This window comes from Alosa sapidissima, chromosome 4, assembly GCF_018492685.1.
Source record: "Alosa sapidissima isolate fAloSap1 chromosome 4, fAloSap1.pri, whole genome shotgun sequence".
In the NCBI taxonomy this organism is placed as follows: Eukaryota; Metazoa; Chordata; class Actinopteri; order Clupeiformes; family Clupeidae; genus Alosa; species Alosa sapidissima.
Window position 1 is genome coordinate 28,482,373 of NC_055960.1, and position 16,458 is coordinate 28,498,830.

General features: G+C 42.1%; 1 protein-coding gene across 1 annotated transcript; it reads left to right on the top strand.

Annotated features, from left to right (window-relative positions):
* The first annotated feature begins 970 nt into the window (after positions 1 to 970).
* Positions 971 to 15,704, top strand: slc26a6l (solute carrier family 26 member 6, like). Its single transcript, XM_042088294.1, has 19 exons — positions 971 to 1,276; positions 3,790 to 3,929; positions 4,362 to 4,472; positions 4,749 to 4,927; positions 5,632 to 5,796; positions 6,284 to 6,436; positions 7,138 to 7,217; positions 8,010 to 8,157; positions 8,564 to 8,677; positions 8,890 to 8,967; positions 9,056 to 9,151; positions 9,380 to 9,486; positions 10,353 to 10,422; positions 10,632 to 10,724; positions 12,437 to 12,547; positions 12,821 to 13,243; positions 13,570 to 13,624; positions 13,758 to 13,903; positions 15,447 to 15,704. Exons 1-19 carry the CDS (start codon positions 1,137 to 1,139, stop codon positions 15,474 to 15,476), a joined length of 2,439 nt encoding a protein of 812 aa, XP_041944228.1. The 5' UTR covers positions 971 to 1,136; the 3' UTR covers positions 15,477 to 15,704.
* The last annotated feature ends 754 nt before the right edge of the window (positions 15,705 to 16,458 follow it).

Sequence of the window (16,458 nt, forward strand, 5' to 3'; positions counted from 1 at the left end):
TAAATTAAGATCCCAATGTGCACCGAGATATATGTTTTCTAAAATAAAATCCCATCCACTCCGCTAAACTCTAGGAACGCAACCACTAGATGGCGATGAGATTACTTTCCCTCCCTATGGAGTTGTTGCAACTCTACCTTTATACTTACCTTATACCAAACGAAATTTTTCCGTAAAAGTCTAGTGGGGCTACATACCCACCAAATTTCATGTGCCCTGGTGTTTCGGTGTCCCGGGTATCGTTGACCAAAATTTCAGGAAGTAGATGACGGGGGAAAAAAGAAAATTGACAATCCCTATATGACCGCTTCGCTATCGGCGGTCATAATTATCTATTTATTTCTGTAATATTACTTTTTTTGATTTAAGTCTTTTTGGATTAGCATTCGCTAAATACCCATTACCTTTACCCGTTTATATCTGTTTAAATCTGTGTATATTACAGCTCACACTACGTTAAATAATTTCTAACACACTGAAGAAAAGGGGAGACTAAAAGGATGGGTAAACGTGAAACTTTGGACTTTGAAGTTGCGTCATAATAACCCCCTGCCCTTCTCTGCTTCAGTAATCATATTTCTGTAGTGTAAGGTGTTTCCAATTCCTGCTTCCTATCTTTAGGAGCACCACTTTGTATGTTAACCAAATTACATCAGTTACGTCCTGTTGTCTGTTGCCGTTTCCTGCAACTAAGTAACTTTCCATTCAAACCCAGCTAATAAACTGAGACACATGGAAAACTGTTTGAATTCCACAGTAATTGGTCCTTGTCTTAATATGTTAAATAGTATCCAGGTTAACAGATAGGTACTTGAGTTATTAGCTTCAAGTGGGCTTTTATGCAGTGACAGGTAGTTGGTCAGTGGGGTCAAACTGCTCCATCATAGGCCCCACCCCTTATCATGGCTATATGAACATCTACTGTAACACTCAACAAAAACTAGCCTGTGCTTTGCCATTGTACATTTGAATCATGTTATACCTTATATGTCACTGAGTGAAGGAGTAGTGTAGTGAATCAGTACATCATTTGGAACTGAAACTGAGATCACTCAGATTTGGAGAATACTAAATGTTTTTAGGTATTTCTGTAGAATTGTCTGTGTCTTTAGGAGAGGTGATACGGAGGAGAGAAGATGGGGATGGCAAAGAGAAATGCGGGGGTGACTGTGCAGAGAGAGATCATGGACGAGCAGAGCCTGGAGGATTTAACACAGAGACTGGATTACAATGGCCGCCATCCTCCACTTGCTAAGTGTCTCAAACAGCGTGTCAGGTACATCTAACTTTCACAAATGATCCTATTTTTTGATGGAAAAAGTAGGCCTAAACTTCAACTTAAATGAAAGAGTAGCTTAATGTAAGCTTAAAGTTAGTTTACACTGCTATAATTATGACTGCCGCTAGCGAAGCGGTCATATAGGGATTGTCAATTTTTTTTTTTCTTTTCCGTCATCTACTTCCTGAATTTTTGGTCAACGATACCCGGGACACCGCAACACCGGGGCACATGAAATTTGGTGGGTATGTAGCCCCACTAGACTTTTACGGAAAAAATGTGTTTGGTCCCCGGGGGCCACCCCCCACCCCCACCCCCCGCGCTGGGCCCTCTGAAACTCCAAAAATGCAGTTTTTCCTAAATAATTACCTGAACCGTGGCACCGAGGATGAAGAAATTTATATGGTATGTTGGTCTCAAGGGCCCACATCAACCTAGCCCATAATCACTCATTTGTGATTTGCAGAGTCAACGTTCATTCCCAAACACCCATAGGCTACTTCAATCCTCTATTTTTAAAGGTGATTCAAGTAAGGAAGAGCATGGCTCAAAGTAAAGTAACTAGGACTGAAACTACATAAATTCGTCAAAGTGAATAATTTGTGTCAACTCGCCGCAATGTAGATTTATTAACGCACCCGTGATGATCTACATCTCCATTTAAACCAAATGTTTTAGAGCGCAGGTTGAGAGATATTCAGGGCAGGGCTGTACTTACACATATTTGTTGCACGTGCTACAAAAATCATTCTTTGCGATGGATGATTTAGTACCAACGTTACACCGGTCCGATACAGTTTTGCCTATACCGTGAGACTGAGACGCTTTTTGTTTGTTCGAAGTGCGTGTTTAGGGTGTGAGAGGGGAGTCGATGTGCTTTGATTCCAGCTTGGTAGTTGTAGTCTATGCGATTAAAAAACACGTGTGTGTTAAGTATCCAAACAATGATAACGCTTTCATTATGGCTGCTTTAGCCACAGACCTTGAGCTACTGTACAGTTGGGTTCCATTTATAAGTGTCGCTTTCCACGATTCACACAGCTGCGTGAAATGTATTACTACTGATCTGCAAAACTATTAACATTTCGCCAAGAGGTGGCAGTTTAAGTCCGCTTGATACTGTAAGCCATTGGTTCCCAAAGGAGATTTTATTTGGGTCGTCGCCAGCATAGCCTAGTGACAATTTATGTTGTGTAATAGGCCTAGGGCCTACCTTATATAGCTTATAGTTTGTTAGCAGTCACGGTTTTGTCATAACTCCTTCTATGCATTTTTGCATTTAGAATAGCTCTGAAACCGGGGGCGGACACATCGCAGGGGGGGCGCCAGTCCGTGGATATCTCAATCGCAAAATTAAACAATATTTCTATCGGCACCTACCATGGACTAGGCTGGGTGAACTCATAAGCCTGATCTGCTGGTGATTCCTTTCCGATTTCTCAAAAGATTGAGCTTGGTCTGGCGAAAGACTAACCATGGACCTCATAGTTGCAAAATGCAAGGGAACATGAATCAGCATATTATTTGCACAAAAAATAACGGACAGTAGCTCTTCAACTTGGCCCGTTAAAATGTGTATGAACAGTCTAGCAACGCATTTCATGAAGGCCCTTTTGGACATGTATGTTATTTGCACCACTGGGTAAAACGGCATTTTGTTAGACTACTGGTATTTCATTTGTGCATTGACAATAAAGCTGAATATCATATGAACTAGATGACTAAACGTATGCATATGTAGAAGAAGAAAAATTCACAAAAATCCATGACATGACCTCTTCTTGATAGCTGTTGAAAACTGCATGGAACTGACAGGGATTGTTTTGATTAATAATAAATAAATAAATACATTGTGCTGCTACCTTCTGCTTTTCCCAAATACAATGTAGCTTACATGTGTACCTTTCATTAGTCCAGTTGCAATGGATGGACTGTGATGAACTGCCCTACTTGTGATTGTTTAGAGATTTTAAAGGCTTTATAACAATGCTACACATTTTTTGGCAAGTGCTACAAATCTATTCACCTTTGCAGCGCCAGTAGGCTACTTTGTGTGTGGCCCGCAAACACACATTCTAAACAAGCATACACAAAAGTTTCAAGAGTGGGGGATGGAGTAGAAGATGGAGACAAATTCATTAATATGATTTATTTTCGTGGAATGGACATATTTTGGCGGTCATATTTTGTATCGCTATGCGGTACATCTAGTTTGATTTAATATGTCAACATTTCCACTTGAGGGAAACTAAATATAACAATACAAACAGTGAATCTATTGCTGTTCATAAAAAAATGATCATATCAGATAAAAGATTATGGCTACTAGCCTCTGTGTATAATGGAGTGAAATCAGTTATTGTATTGGGACAGACAGCTTTAGATAGATGTGTGTAGAGAATTGTTTTTAGCTTTCTGAGATTCAGACAAAATGTTTCTATGTGGAGTCTCATTTTTGAGAAAAGAAACTTGAGTGTCCATGTTTTCTGCTACTTTGCCTTGGCACATAGATGCAGTGTGGTTGACCTGAAGAGGAAGGTGGTAGGCTGCCTTCCAATTCTCTACTGGCTGCCTCGGTACTCTATCTGGGAATATGGAATTCCTGACATTGTATCTGGCATTAGTGTTGGAATTATGCACCTTCCCCAGGGTAAGATGACAATTATTTACATTAATACATTTACATTTAATCCTTTAGCTGATCATTTTGTCTAAAGCGACCAACATCCAGAGCAATCACGGTACAGTGTGAATAGGAGACAATAGGGCAACAATCAGTACAAACTTTGTATAAGAGATGAAGAAGAGTTCAGAGTCAAGGTTAAGTCAAGTGATGTAGATAAAGAAGAGACAGGATGGAGACGAAGGTAGTTAGCGAGGTTTTTGAAGCCCCTGCTCTAGTAGCAACTGGTAGCACATTCTACCCTTGGGGAACTACAGTTGAAAATAGTTTTGGATTGCCGTGAGCTTGTCGGCATTTTGTAAGAATGCCTGGAAATGTATTTTTTACTTTGTACTTTGTAATAGAATATTGTGCTGTTGTGATTAGCCAAGACAATGAATCTCTGTGTGTGTTCTTCAGGGATGGCCTATGCTTTGCTGGCCTCTCTGCCTCCTGTATACGGCCTCTACACATCCCTCTACCCAGCCCTGGTCTACTTTTTCTTTGGCACCTCCAGACACATCTCCATTGGTAGGTGAACATGTTTGTATTTTTGTTTTGTCTGGCTAAACCTATTTTAAACCTATTTAATACTATACTCTGATGAATCTGCTGCAATGTTTTCACCTTTGTACATGTCACACATGTTCCAGCTATAGTGTCTGACTACATGTCTAGGTGTCTCTCTTAACAGGGAGGTATGAATTTGTTCATGTTGTTGTCAAAGTGTCTGAGTACATAGGAGGTGTACGGATATTGTGTTCATGCTGTTGTGTGCTTGACCTCTCTGTTGGGATGCGTCTGCAGGCACCCTTACCGTGCTCAGTATCATGGTGGGCAGCGTCACAGAGAGCCTGGTTCCAGATGGTCCAGGGAGCTTCATTTCGGACAGCAGCAACTCCACCGCTGAGTATGACGTCACGGTCAGGGACCTCCACAGGGTGCAGGTGGCAGCCGCCACTACAGTCCTGGCAGGCCTTATCCAGGTCCCTCACACATGCTATGCTCACACGCATGTTTCATGAAAACCCACAACTGTTTGCAACCTTGTTCACAAAAAACAACAACATTCTGGTAACACTTCACCTTACAACAAACATACTTCTCACTAATAATTCCTACAGAGTGTGTTTTGAGAAAGTTCGATTTTACCGTTTTTAGTCAAAACTCGTTAGCCTGGAAGTGACGAGGGCATGTCATTTCGCTGCTACAAAACGCTATTTTTATACGGACTTTCCCCTAAAGATGCCAGCTGCAGTAGCAACATTTCCGGAAAGGTACTGGCTTGATGAAATTCATTCTGGACTCTCTATCCGACCATATAAAGACCTCAGGATACTTCGGTTTGGCTTTAGGGACCCTCTACTCACTACCACGTAAGTGTAATGTTTGGAACTGTAGAAGAGGTATAAAAATAGCATTTTGTAGCGGCGAAATGACATGCCCTGGTCACTTCCAGGCTAACGAGTTTTGACTAAAAACGGTAAAATCGAACTTTCTCAAAACACATCCGAATGACATGATTTTGATGTCAACTCAACGTATGTACTCCCAATCATCCGTAAATTGATCTAAAGTGCATTTTACTCCGGATAATTCCTTTAAATCATCACATGTGTTCTGTGTGTCTGTAGGTGCTCATGTGTTCTGTATGTCTGTGGATCTGCTCATGTGTTCTGTATGTCTGTAGGTGGTCCTGGGTCTTGTGCAGTTTGGCTTCGTGGGCACATACCTATCGGAGCCGGTGGTTCGTGCCTACACCACCGCCGCTGCGGCCCATGCCGTCGTGGCGCAGTTCAAGCACTTGTTTGGAGTCTCACCGACGCGCCTCAGTGGCCCACTTGCTCTCATCTATGTGAGGAGAACTGCCCAATCACATACTCACACAAACATTAAAGGTGCAGTCAGTGATCGTACGATTTCAAGCCCATAACATTTTTTGTTACATTCAGCGAACAGCTCCTCACAATCCGACAGCTGCCCATCCTGTGAGTACACTGTGAAAAAAAACCTGGTCTCTGTAGGCAGCCCAGGCTCCAAAAACTAGACACAAACAAATTTGGGGCAGCCTGTCTCCCAAACAAAACTCTTGTGTGGAGTTTCTCTGAGAATACTGACGGAGGGGTGAACTACCTCTCTGGTGTGTTTTGTTGGTCCTTGGGTAAAATATAATGTACGTTGTTTTGGACAAGCGTCTGCTAAGAAATTTAAATATAAACATAAACATAAACACAAACAAACGCAACGTCATGCACAATGGACTGCACCTTTAATGGGCTCTACCAATTGCACTCAACCAAAACAAGCCTAACACTGCCTCTGATGCTTTGGTTCTGTGCTAGACGCTGGTGGACGTGTGCTTGCTGCTCCCTGAGACCCACCTCCCTACGCTAGCGGTCAGTGGTGTGTCCATGCTGGCTCTGATCATCGCCAAAGAGCTCAACGCAGCCTACAGACACAAGCTTCCTGTGCCCGTCCCTGTGGAGCTGCTTACTGTAGGCCGCCTGCTTTCACTTTCACTCATATTTTCACATTACACGCTCATGTTTTTAAGAAAGCCATTACATTATATGACAATGAAAAAACATGGTCCGCATTTGGTGTTTCATGTTCTTTTTTCCGAATTCATCCAGTGCTCTATACTATTACATCTCTCAATTGATTTTAATCAAAAGACATTCAAGTATAATCAAGCACATCCATGGTATAGTTGTAGATTTGAGCTCCAGTTTTTCGTGACACAGTTCTGCCATCTGAGCTCAGCTGTGTCGTGTGAGGCAGGCTGGCGTGCATGTTGTTATGCTGCTGTAGGAGTCTGCCAGCCAGCCGGCCGGCCTGTATGCTGACTCAGCCCTGAGCTCCACGCTCGTCCTGCTCCACACAGCACTGCTGGGATAATTATCACAGATAGCAGGGGACAACTCTGGCTTCTTATTCACCACACGTGTACCTGCACCCCTAGCACATACTTAATGACACAGACAAGCACTGTTTATGTGTGTTTGCTTGTGCGTGTGTTTGAGTGCACTTGCATGTCTCCGATGTGTGTGTGTGTGTGTGTGTGTGTGTGTGTGTGTGTGTGTGTGTGTGTGTGTGTGTGTGTGTGTGTGTGTGTGTGTGTGTGTGTGCGTGCACGTGCATGTCCATTGTATTCATTTTGTGGATGCACAAATGCTTTGCTGTTCTCTCCTCCTAGATTGTTGCAGCAACACTGATCTCGTCCTATGCAGAGCTAAGTACCTACAAGGTCCCTGTGATTGGGGAAATTCCTTGCGGGTAAGATCCACAACCTTCATTTTGCACACACTTCTTCACTAGACTGAATACACAGATACTACATCTACTGAGTGCACTGGTTCTAAATTTGAGACAAAGAGCAATTTCTACACAGAAATACGCAGCTGCGGCTGTTATCTGTGCCAATGCATGTCTGCAGTTTCTATTGAAAATGTATTCAGTCAGCAGTTGCGTGCTGATGGCTGATGCTGACCTCTCAAAATGATTATATCATGGTGGAGAGTTAGTGCACAGACCAGCCGCAGGCACATAACGCCATGCAGCTGCAACCAAGAACCCCAGACACTGCCTCACCTCACGCTTCATTTCCTAACCAAAGACCACGGAGGCTCACTCAGGGTCTGCTGCATGCGTGATGTTTAAATGTGTTGCTGGTGTTACAAAGTCGTGAACATCAGTGATACTGTCTGTGATGTGTGATACTGAACATGCACATAGGGGTGATATCGATTATGGTGATCAATAGAGGCATTGATCACTGGAGCGTAGAGCTAAAACTTGACGTAATAATTCTGTTTATGAAACACCTACAAGTCAACGAGTCTAGCCTGAATGGAAATAATATATATCATCCTAAATTATTTTTTTCCAGAGCTGTATATACAGTATATTACAGTGCATATTTCAGGTGCTGACTGTGTGCACACTATACTCTTTTAGCTATATTCAGCTGCCATTTGCCATCAATGTATGTATGTATTTGTAATTAACTGGTAATTGTTAGTCATGTTTGCTCACTGATTGGCTGCGTTGTCTCTGTCTCTCCGTCAGGCTGAGCCCCCCCAGTGTGCCTGACTTTAACATCTTTGGAGAGGTCATCGGGGACGCCTTTGCCATAGCTATTGTGGGCTATGCCATCTCTATCTCTCTAGGAAAAACCTTTGCCTTGAAGCATGGATACAAAGTGGACAGCAATCAGGTATGCAAAGGTGTGGTTGTCACAGCTGAATCACTCTGAGCATGTTACATGTTCCTTGAGGGTTTCCGGTTAAAACGTTCAAAACCAACGCAGATACTTTGAAATGAAAATGAATCAGACTTTAGCATAATGCTCTACAAAATGTTGACTTTTTTGTCCCCAAGTTACCATTAGCTCAATGTTGTTAACTGTACCACCGGAAATGCCTTGGGGAACGCTCCTGTTTGTTTCTGCAGTTGAAAGGGTCTATATGCATGATTTTCAAACAAGTGATATGAAGTGATATGGCTCATGGTATTGCGTTTTCTTGTCGTCAAAGCTATCTGCACTCACAACAGCATTAATGTGCTGATGACCTCTGATTAACGTGTGCTCCATCTCGTCTCTGCTGCTCTGCTTGTGGTAGGAGCTGGTGGCTCTGGGGCTCAGCAACACAGTAGGAGGATTCTTCCAGTGCTTTGCCGTCTGCCCCTCCATGTCTCGCAGTCTCGTCCAGGAGAGTGCTGGAGGCCAAACCCAGGTACCGTATCCCAGGTTTCTCAGCTGGCAAAGTATAGGGGCAGCAAAGCTTTTGTCTGGCAAAAATAAATAAATAAATAAGTCACAATGTACATCATGAGTTGGCTATATAGCACACTACAGATTTGGAAGAAATTCCACTTTCTCTTCCACTGAGATGTTGCACACATGCAAACAGATGTGATGCCAAGTCCCCCTCACTCTTTGCTGCAGATGGCAGGGGTCTCCTCGGCTGTGATCGTGCTGGTGACTGTGCTAAAGCTCGGACCTCTGTTTCAGGAATTGCCCAAGGTGAACTTTCCTCAAAGATTGTAGCTATGTTAATTTGGGCACTTATCACTTGTATTGTAACAGTTTTCTTTTTCTCTTGGGCTTTCAGGCTGTCCTAGCTGCCATTGTCATTGTGAATCTCAAAGGAATGTTCAAGCAGTATTATGATGTGGTGACTCTGTGGAGAAGCAACAAGATTGACCTGGTGAGAGTTAGACAGTGCTTACTATTTAACAAGCACTAGATTTTAGGCCTATAGGTTAGTAGCAGGTTATGAGGCATATCCTGGCATATATTTATATTATCATATAGTGGTTTGCAGAATTATTCTACAGAAGTTATGATCATCAGCTGCTGCTGCTGCCCCCTTTGCATGTTAACCCCATAACTTTCGCAGCTGCTGATTACTCACACTGACATGTTTTGTCTGTAGCTTGTGTGGCTGGTCACCTGGGTGTCCACACTGCTTTTGAATTTGGACATGGGACTTGGAGCCTCTGTGGCCTTTGCCTTGCTGACTGTTATCTTCAGGACCCAGCGGTAACTTATCATCTTTTCTCTCTCTAGTTTAGTTTTGGCCATTCTACTCTACTAATTCTACACTGAATAGGGGGGTTAGGTAGTTTACTCCAGTTAGTTCCCTTATAGGCTAGCTGCGGGCTAACTGGTGTAACCCACTTCCAGTGAAGTAAGCTATGCTAAGCCAAGTCAAGTCAAGTCAAGTCAAGTCAAGTCATTTATTTATATAGCACATTTAAAAGCAACAGGGGTTGAGCTAAAGTGCTGAACAAACACAAAGAAAAGGTTAGCTAATAAGTCATAACTGAACTGGATCTAACTGAACGCCCAGGTTTTTGACTAGGTTATGCAGGTTAGGTGAGAGAGGACCAAGTGAGTTGCTTAAATTGGCGACAGAGGAGGGGGAGCCAAAGAGAATTATTTCTGTCTTACTATTATTTAATTGCAAAAAGTTGCATGCCATCCAGGATTTGATATCCTCAAGACAGCTAAACAGTTTGTTGAGGGTGGAAGTGCAATTTGGACTGAAAGGCAGATAGAGCTGTGTGTCATCAGCATAGCAGTGATATTGGATGTTGTGCTTCTGGAGGATAGAGCCCAGGGGCAGCATGTAGAGGGAGAAAAGCAGGGGGCCTAGAATGGACCCTTGGGGGACACCATATTTACATGCAGCAATGGAGGAAGACCGGTTGCCTACTTTGACACAAAAGCTAGGCTAACTGTGTCTGACTGGGTTATTGCACACAGAGAAAAGATAGGGTATGTATCCTCCTATCTCACTCTGGGGTAGATGGCAATTAAGCTAAGTTCCAAAAGTTGGCATGTTCCTTTAAGGTTAGGGTCAGACTAGTTCTCCCTCACCTGTTCTCTACCCTGTGTTCTTGCAGGCCGAGATACTCCGTACTAGGTCACGTTCCTGGGACAGAACTGTATGTGGACATGGAGACACACAAAGGGGTGAGAGACTGCAGCACCAGGCAGACTTGCTACTGTTTCACTGCAAATTAATTACATTGGATGCATGGCTTTTTTAAACTATTTTTTACTTTTACTATTGCTAGTGAGTGATTTGAAAGAGTATACTCCAACCACTCTGAATAAATAACAGATATAAAATGAAAAAGTGATTTATTGTCAATTACCATCTAAGCTTTTCTCTGTAACAGGTGAGAGAAGTCCCAGGTATCACCATTTTCCGCTCCTCAGCTACAGTCTACTTCGCCAATGCTGAGCTTTATCTGGAGGCCCTGAAGGAAAAGGTCAGAATCGACCCCGTCACATCCCCCAGCACCTCTGTTCACTTAACTCTACATCCCCCAACACCTCTGTTCACTTAACTCTGTCTAATCTTAAAGATAGTCCCTCATATCCCCCAACACCTCTGTTCACTTATCTCTGTCTAATCTTAAAGACAGAGCCGGACAGTAACGGAGTACATTTACTTACAGTACTTGAGTACAATTTTGGGGGATCTGTACTTTACTCGAGTATCAGTTTTGGGGAGTACTCATGACTTTACTCAAGTACATTTGAGAGGCAAGTATTGTACTCTTTACTCCACTACATTTCTATCCATAACTGTGAGTACCTGTTACTTCTTCTAAAAAAAAAGGAAAAAAGAAAAATCTCGGAAACCCTCAATTTGTTGTTTCCCTCTCAAACGTGATTGGATTGTGCAGGTGCCACTGATTGGGACAGCCTATCAGCAATCACCTTCAGCTTTCCGCCAAAGTCAACTCCATGGTCAGATTTAGATAAGAGACGAAATCATGGACGAAACAATGGATGAAGACGCAGCAGGTCCATCCCGGGAATGTGCCAACCCGTGGCCCCACCTCGCCAGACTATTTCAATTTTCTGAACAAGTTAATGATAGTGTTCGCTTCAAGTGTTTCAATCACAAAATAGTATTTTATATTTGAAATACGTATTTTAAATACATGTATTAGAAATACTGCCCATCCCTGGCAACATGGTAAAAATATGAAAATGACTTGATTTTACTTTCAATTCCTTTTGCATTCTCCAAGGTATTAACATTAACATTTTTCATAACTCCATGTAGGACATTTCTGTACATAAATGTAAGCACTGTGCCAGTTGTAATGCAATATTTAGAAAATGTACTCTTGATACTCAAGTACTTTTAAAAACAAGTACTTCAGTACTTTTACTTAAGTAGATATCTGACTGTTGTACTTTTACTTGTACTTGAATAAAATGTAGCATATTTAGCAATTTAGCAAGGGTATCTGTACTTTTACTCAAGTAATGAAGCTGTGTTCTCTGTCCGCCTCTGCTTAAAGATAGTCCCTCATATCCCCCAGCACCTCTGTTCACTTAACTCTGTCTCATCTTAAAGATAGTCCCTCATATCCCCCAGCACCTCTGTTCACTTAACTCTACATCCCCCAACACCTCTGTTCACTTAACTCTGTCTAATCTTAAAGATAGTCCCTCATATCCCCCAACACCTCTGTTCACTTAACTCTGTCTAATCTTAAATAGTCCCTCATATCCCCCAGCACCCTTGTTCACTTAACTCTGTCTCATCTTAAAGACACTCCTTCCCGTGCCCTGCACGCATGTTTTCCCTGCCCGACATGACCCCTGTGTGATCCGTGTGACCCCATGTGTGTAGTCCCTCATATCCCCCAGCACCTCTGTTCACTTAACTCTGTCTCATCTTAAAGATAGTCCTCATATCCCCCAGCACCTCTGTTCACTTAACTCTACATCCCCCAACACCTCTGTTCACTTAACTCTGTCTAATCTTAAAGATAGTCCCTCATATCCCCCAACACCTCTGTTCACTTAACTCTGTCTAATCTTAAATAGTCCCTCATATCCCCCAGCACCTCTGTTCACTTAACTCTGTCTCATCTTAAAGACACTCCTTCCCGTGCCCTGCACGCATGTTTTCCCTGCCCGACATGACCCCTGTGTGATCCGTGTGACCCCATGTGTGTAGAGTGGGCTGGACATTGGTAAGATGATCATGTACAAGAGGCGACAGGAGGCCAAGCAGAGACGCAGAGAGAGGAGAGCCAGGAGAAGGGCCAGGAGGCAAGCTAAGAGACGTGTGAGTACATTATACCACAATATAGAGTCCTTCAAGTGCAAATTATGTGTTCTGAGTGTATATGTAAGGGATAATATTACTGTCTTTCTTTTCAATTAATTATCAGTTTAGAGCAGTTATCGGGCGGCTATTCCTATTCAAGTGAATGGGGAGGCATATAGGAAGGGGCGAGATATGTGTAGACAATGGCCATATTGGCGTTGCAAACTAACCCCATGCATTTCTATGGAGGATTCTTTGAGTGCCGTGTCTCTGCTTTATCTATCTCATCAGCAACAGGCCTTCAGGGCAGCCTCTCAGAGGAGAGAGGTGTTTTCTGTGGAGGAGGAGGCCACCCACTGGCAGGATGGACAAGGTAAGACTGAAACAGCGCCCCCACTGGGGGAGGAGCAGCGTTGGCGGCCGCGTGAGAACAGCACGGTCTTTGTCATGCCAGACTCCCCGGGCTCGGCCGAGGGCCAGTGCAGCTGGGTGTACCTGAAGGGCTTGGATCCAGATAGTGACACCCAAGGGTCAACTGTAGAGGATGGCGACACGGCCACATTGGATGAAGACACCACTACGCTGGACTCCGGCAGCATGGAGAGAATGTCCCTGGGCTCGCTGGGCAAATGGACCTGGGACATCCACTCGATCATACTGGACCTGTCCACAGTCAACTTCATTGACACAGTGGCCATCAAGTTGATGAAAAATGTAAGTGAGACACCATGCTGGGAGTGACTAGAAGTGGATACAAGATGAAAAGAGACCTGGGAGTATCCAATCAACACAAAATCTATTTGCAAATTTAATACCATGGGAAAGATCCTAAGTGCAACCATCAGTGGGTCAGCTAAAAGTTGTCACATGCCACATGATGGCTTTAGTTCATACACAAGAAGTTGAATGTTGCATCAGAAGTTAGGGAATACTATTAAATACATGGAATGTTCAAACAAATCTCATTTGTTCATAGCAAAAAATCTGTGGAACTGATAAATATTTGTATCTAACGACATTAGGACCTTTCATCTTTCTAGATTGTCCATGATTTTGGTGAGATTGACATTGATGTTTACATGGCCGGGTGTCAGGGTAAGTCAGACCAAACATGGTGCTCTTCAGGCAGTTTCTATAAGCACTTCTCACTCCTTCCCTCCATTTATAAAACAGACGACAGTATACCATAATCACTGACTCTCTCACTGTGCTTATTGTTGGGCTCTAGCCACGGTGGTAGATGAGATGGAGTGTGGTGGATTCTTCTCCGACTCTATGACCAAAGAGCGTCTGTTTGCCACAGTCCATGATGCTGTCCTGTACTGCCAGAATCACAAAGGTCACATCTCCCATACCAGTTATGATTACACACTGGTAAGCTGCAAATTGCATTCAAAACACCGACAAAATCAAAATCAAAACAAGTTAGTATATGGTGTGTGCTAATATGTGAGAACTTGAGAAGATAATAATTATTGATGTACTGTAAGTAAAGAAATGAGACAGGACATTGTGCAGATGAAAATATTTTGTTGGTAGTTAGCTCTGTTTTTATATACAATTTAATTCAGATGATATATGTGATGCAATCACGTGTGTCCTGCCTACCAGTTACCTAGTCTGTGCTTGGTAAAATAGAACTAAACTTTATTTGCCTATTGTTGCCCAATGTATTACCAAATTGCAGCTGTCATTAGCTACCGGGTCATTCCACGTCAATTCAACCAGGGCTCACGCACTTAGGTCTCAAAAAATTCTGAAAAAATTACCAGGTGTACCTATGTTACCCAGGAGACACATTGTAAAACTACTCTTATGTAAGATCAATACTTTCCAAGATACAGCCAGTTTTACAGGGGGAGGGGGGTGTCGATTTTGTTCGGCCTCTTTTTTTTGTCAAAGTTCACAAGCCCACAGCGCAAGAACTAAACCATGTAGGAGGCTCAAATTTTGCATGCTGGTACATAAATAGGAATAATATGTAGCAAAATCGTCACGTTTGGTCTGGATAATCCTGCATGGTCATAGCTGTCCCTCAAAGTTGATACAAATTTTATTGGAGTTTTTGGCTGGGCTCTGTTTAAGCCTTCAGAAGACATATTTGTACTCAACATAGGCTCTTGATTTATTTTCCTTACTGAGATAAGTAGAAACACTCTCACAAAAAACAATGAACAGAAAATAAATTCCTTCAGGGTCTGAACAGCAGACTTTACAAGTCTAAAAATCATTTTGGTTCTCATTTTCAGAGCACCCAAACACCTTGTGGGAATATACTAAGATTTTTTTAATATTTTTTTCTTTATTCTCCATGATCTTTTCTTTTCAAAAACACCAATTTGACTTGTCTTATGCAAATCTTTCTTTTTCACTTTCCACCCTGAACATGGGCAAAATGCACCATTGACATCAATATGTTTTGTATAGAGCTACTACAGGTTACTCTATACAACCACAGGTGGCAGTGTGGTGACTATATAAAACATATTGATGTCAATGGGGCATTTTGCCCATGTTCAGGGTGGAAAAGAAAAAAGAAAAAAAGATGCCCCCCCCCCCCCCCCGTAAAACTGGCTGTATCTTGGAAAGTATTGATCTTACATAAAAGTAATTTTACAGTGTGTCTCCTGGGTAACATAGGTACACCTGGTAATTTTTTCAGAATTTTTTGAGACCTAAGTGCGTGGGCCCTGGTTGAACTGATGTGGAATGACCCTACCTTTTAATATCTGCAAACTATCGTTGGTGATTCTTTAGGGTGTCGACCTGTTAAATAATATTTAGTTATTTAGTTATTTAAGACAAAGATTAACATTAATGTTGGTTGGCGAGTGTTTGTTTTTCAAGAATGATTGTTAAAGATCTATTTCAATATTGTATATCAGCACTAACATATTCTAAATACTGTTTTCAATAGGAACTGGATATAAGTGGCACCAGGCTCTAAAAAGTAGCACCAGTAGGTGTCAAAGAAGCATACTAGAAGAACCCTGTGAAATGGAGAGAGTTCATGACTTGTCCAGATGTGTTAGGATAACCTATCATATCTCTCGATTGTACTTGACTCAGACGCGCATCTGAAATATGACTTGCATGTGAAGTGTTAAAGGGATATTCCACCATTTGGGGAATTACATGCATTTTAATAAGACCAACGGAAAATCTTCTAGGCTGATTTGACATGGAACTATACTCTCATTCAGGCGTAATAATCCAGTCACTAACCAATTCGTCTGCTGCAGCTCAACCTTTTTGCTGGAAGTTAGCCTACGGGAACTATTTGCAGGTGCTGCATGATATCATTGTGCTGCTGCACCCATGGTGTTCCTTGATTATTACGCTGGAATGAGAGTATACTGTAGTTCCATGTCAAATCAGCCTAGAAAATCACCATGTTTCATTTTCTGTTGGCCTTATTACATTTTCTAACTTGAGAGGAGACAATTTTTAAATAGGAAAATTACTTTTAAACGTGATGCTAGCAGGCGAGATGCTAATGGTCTAATCCAATTCAATGATCTATGCTAGGCTGGAGCTAAAAGTGGTATCGCCAGACTCAGAGAATGGCTGGATGAACTGGAGAAAGGTAAAAATCAATTGTTTAACTCAAGGAGAGGTGGGAAATGAGTGTAATTCCCCAAATGGTGGAATTATCCCTTTAAGAAGTTGGTCAAATATTGAAAATAAATGTAATAAAAAGTTCCTCTCTTTGCCTATTTTACACATTTCACACTACATTATGCATATGTTTTACATGTTATAGAAAAAGGACAACTTTCCTATCAAAATGTAATGTATTCTTGTCTTCTTTCTGCTTTCATTTGATCATCTTCATCAGTATTGTACAGTATGTTACTACCAATACTTACTATGTGGTTTATCCATTCTATCTTTATTGTAACCTTTTTTTTCTTTTTCATGTGTACTAT

Coding starts and splice junctions, on each gene's coding strand:
- slc26a6l (XM_042088294.1), top strand. CDS start 1,137: ATGGGGATGGCAAAGAGAAATGCGGGGGTGACTGTGCAGAGAGAGATC. Junction 9,487..10,352: donor GTTATCTTCAGGACCCAGCG/GTAACTTATCAT, acceptor GTGTTCTTGCAG/GCCGAGATACTCCGTACTAG. Junction 13,904..15,446: donor CCAGTTATGATTACACACTG/GTAAGCTGCAAA, acceptor TGTTTTCAATAG/GAACTGGATATAAGTGGCAC.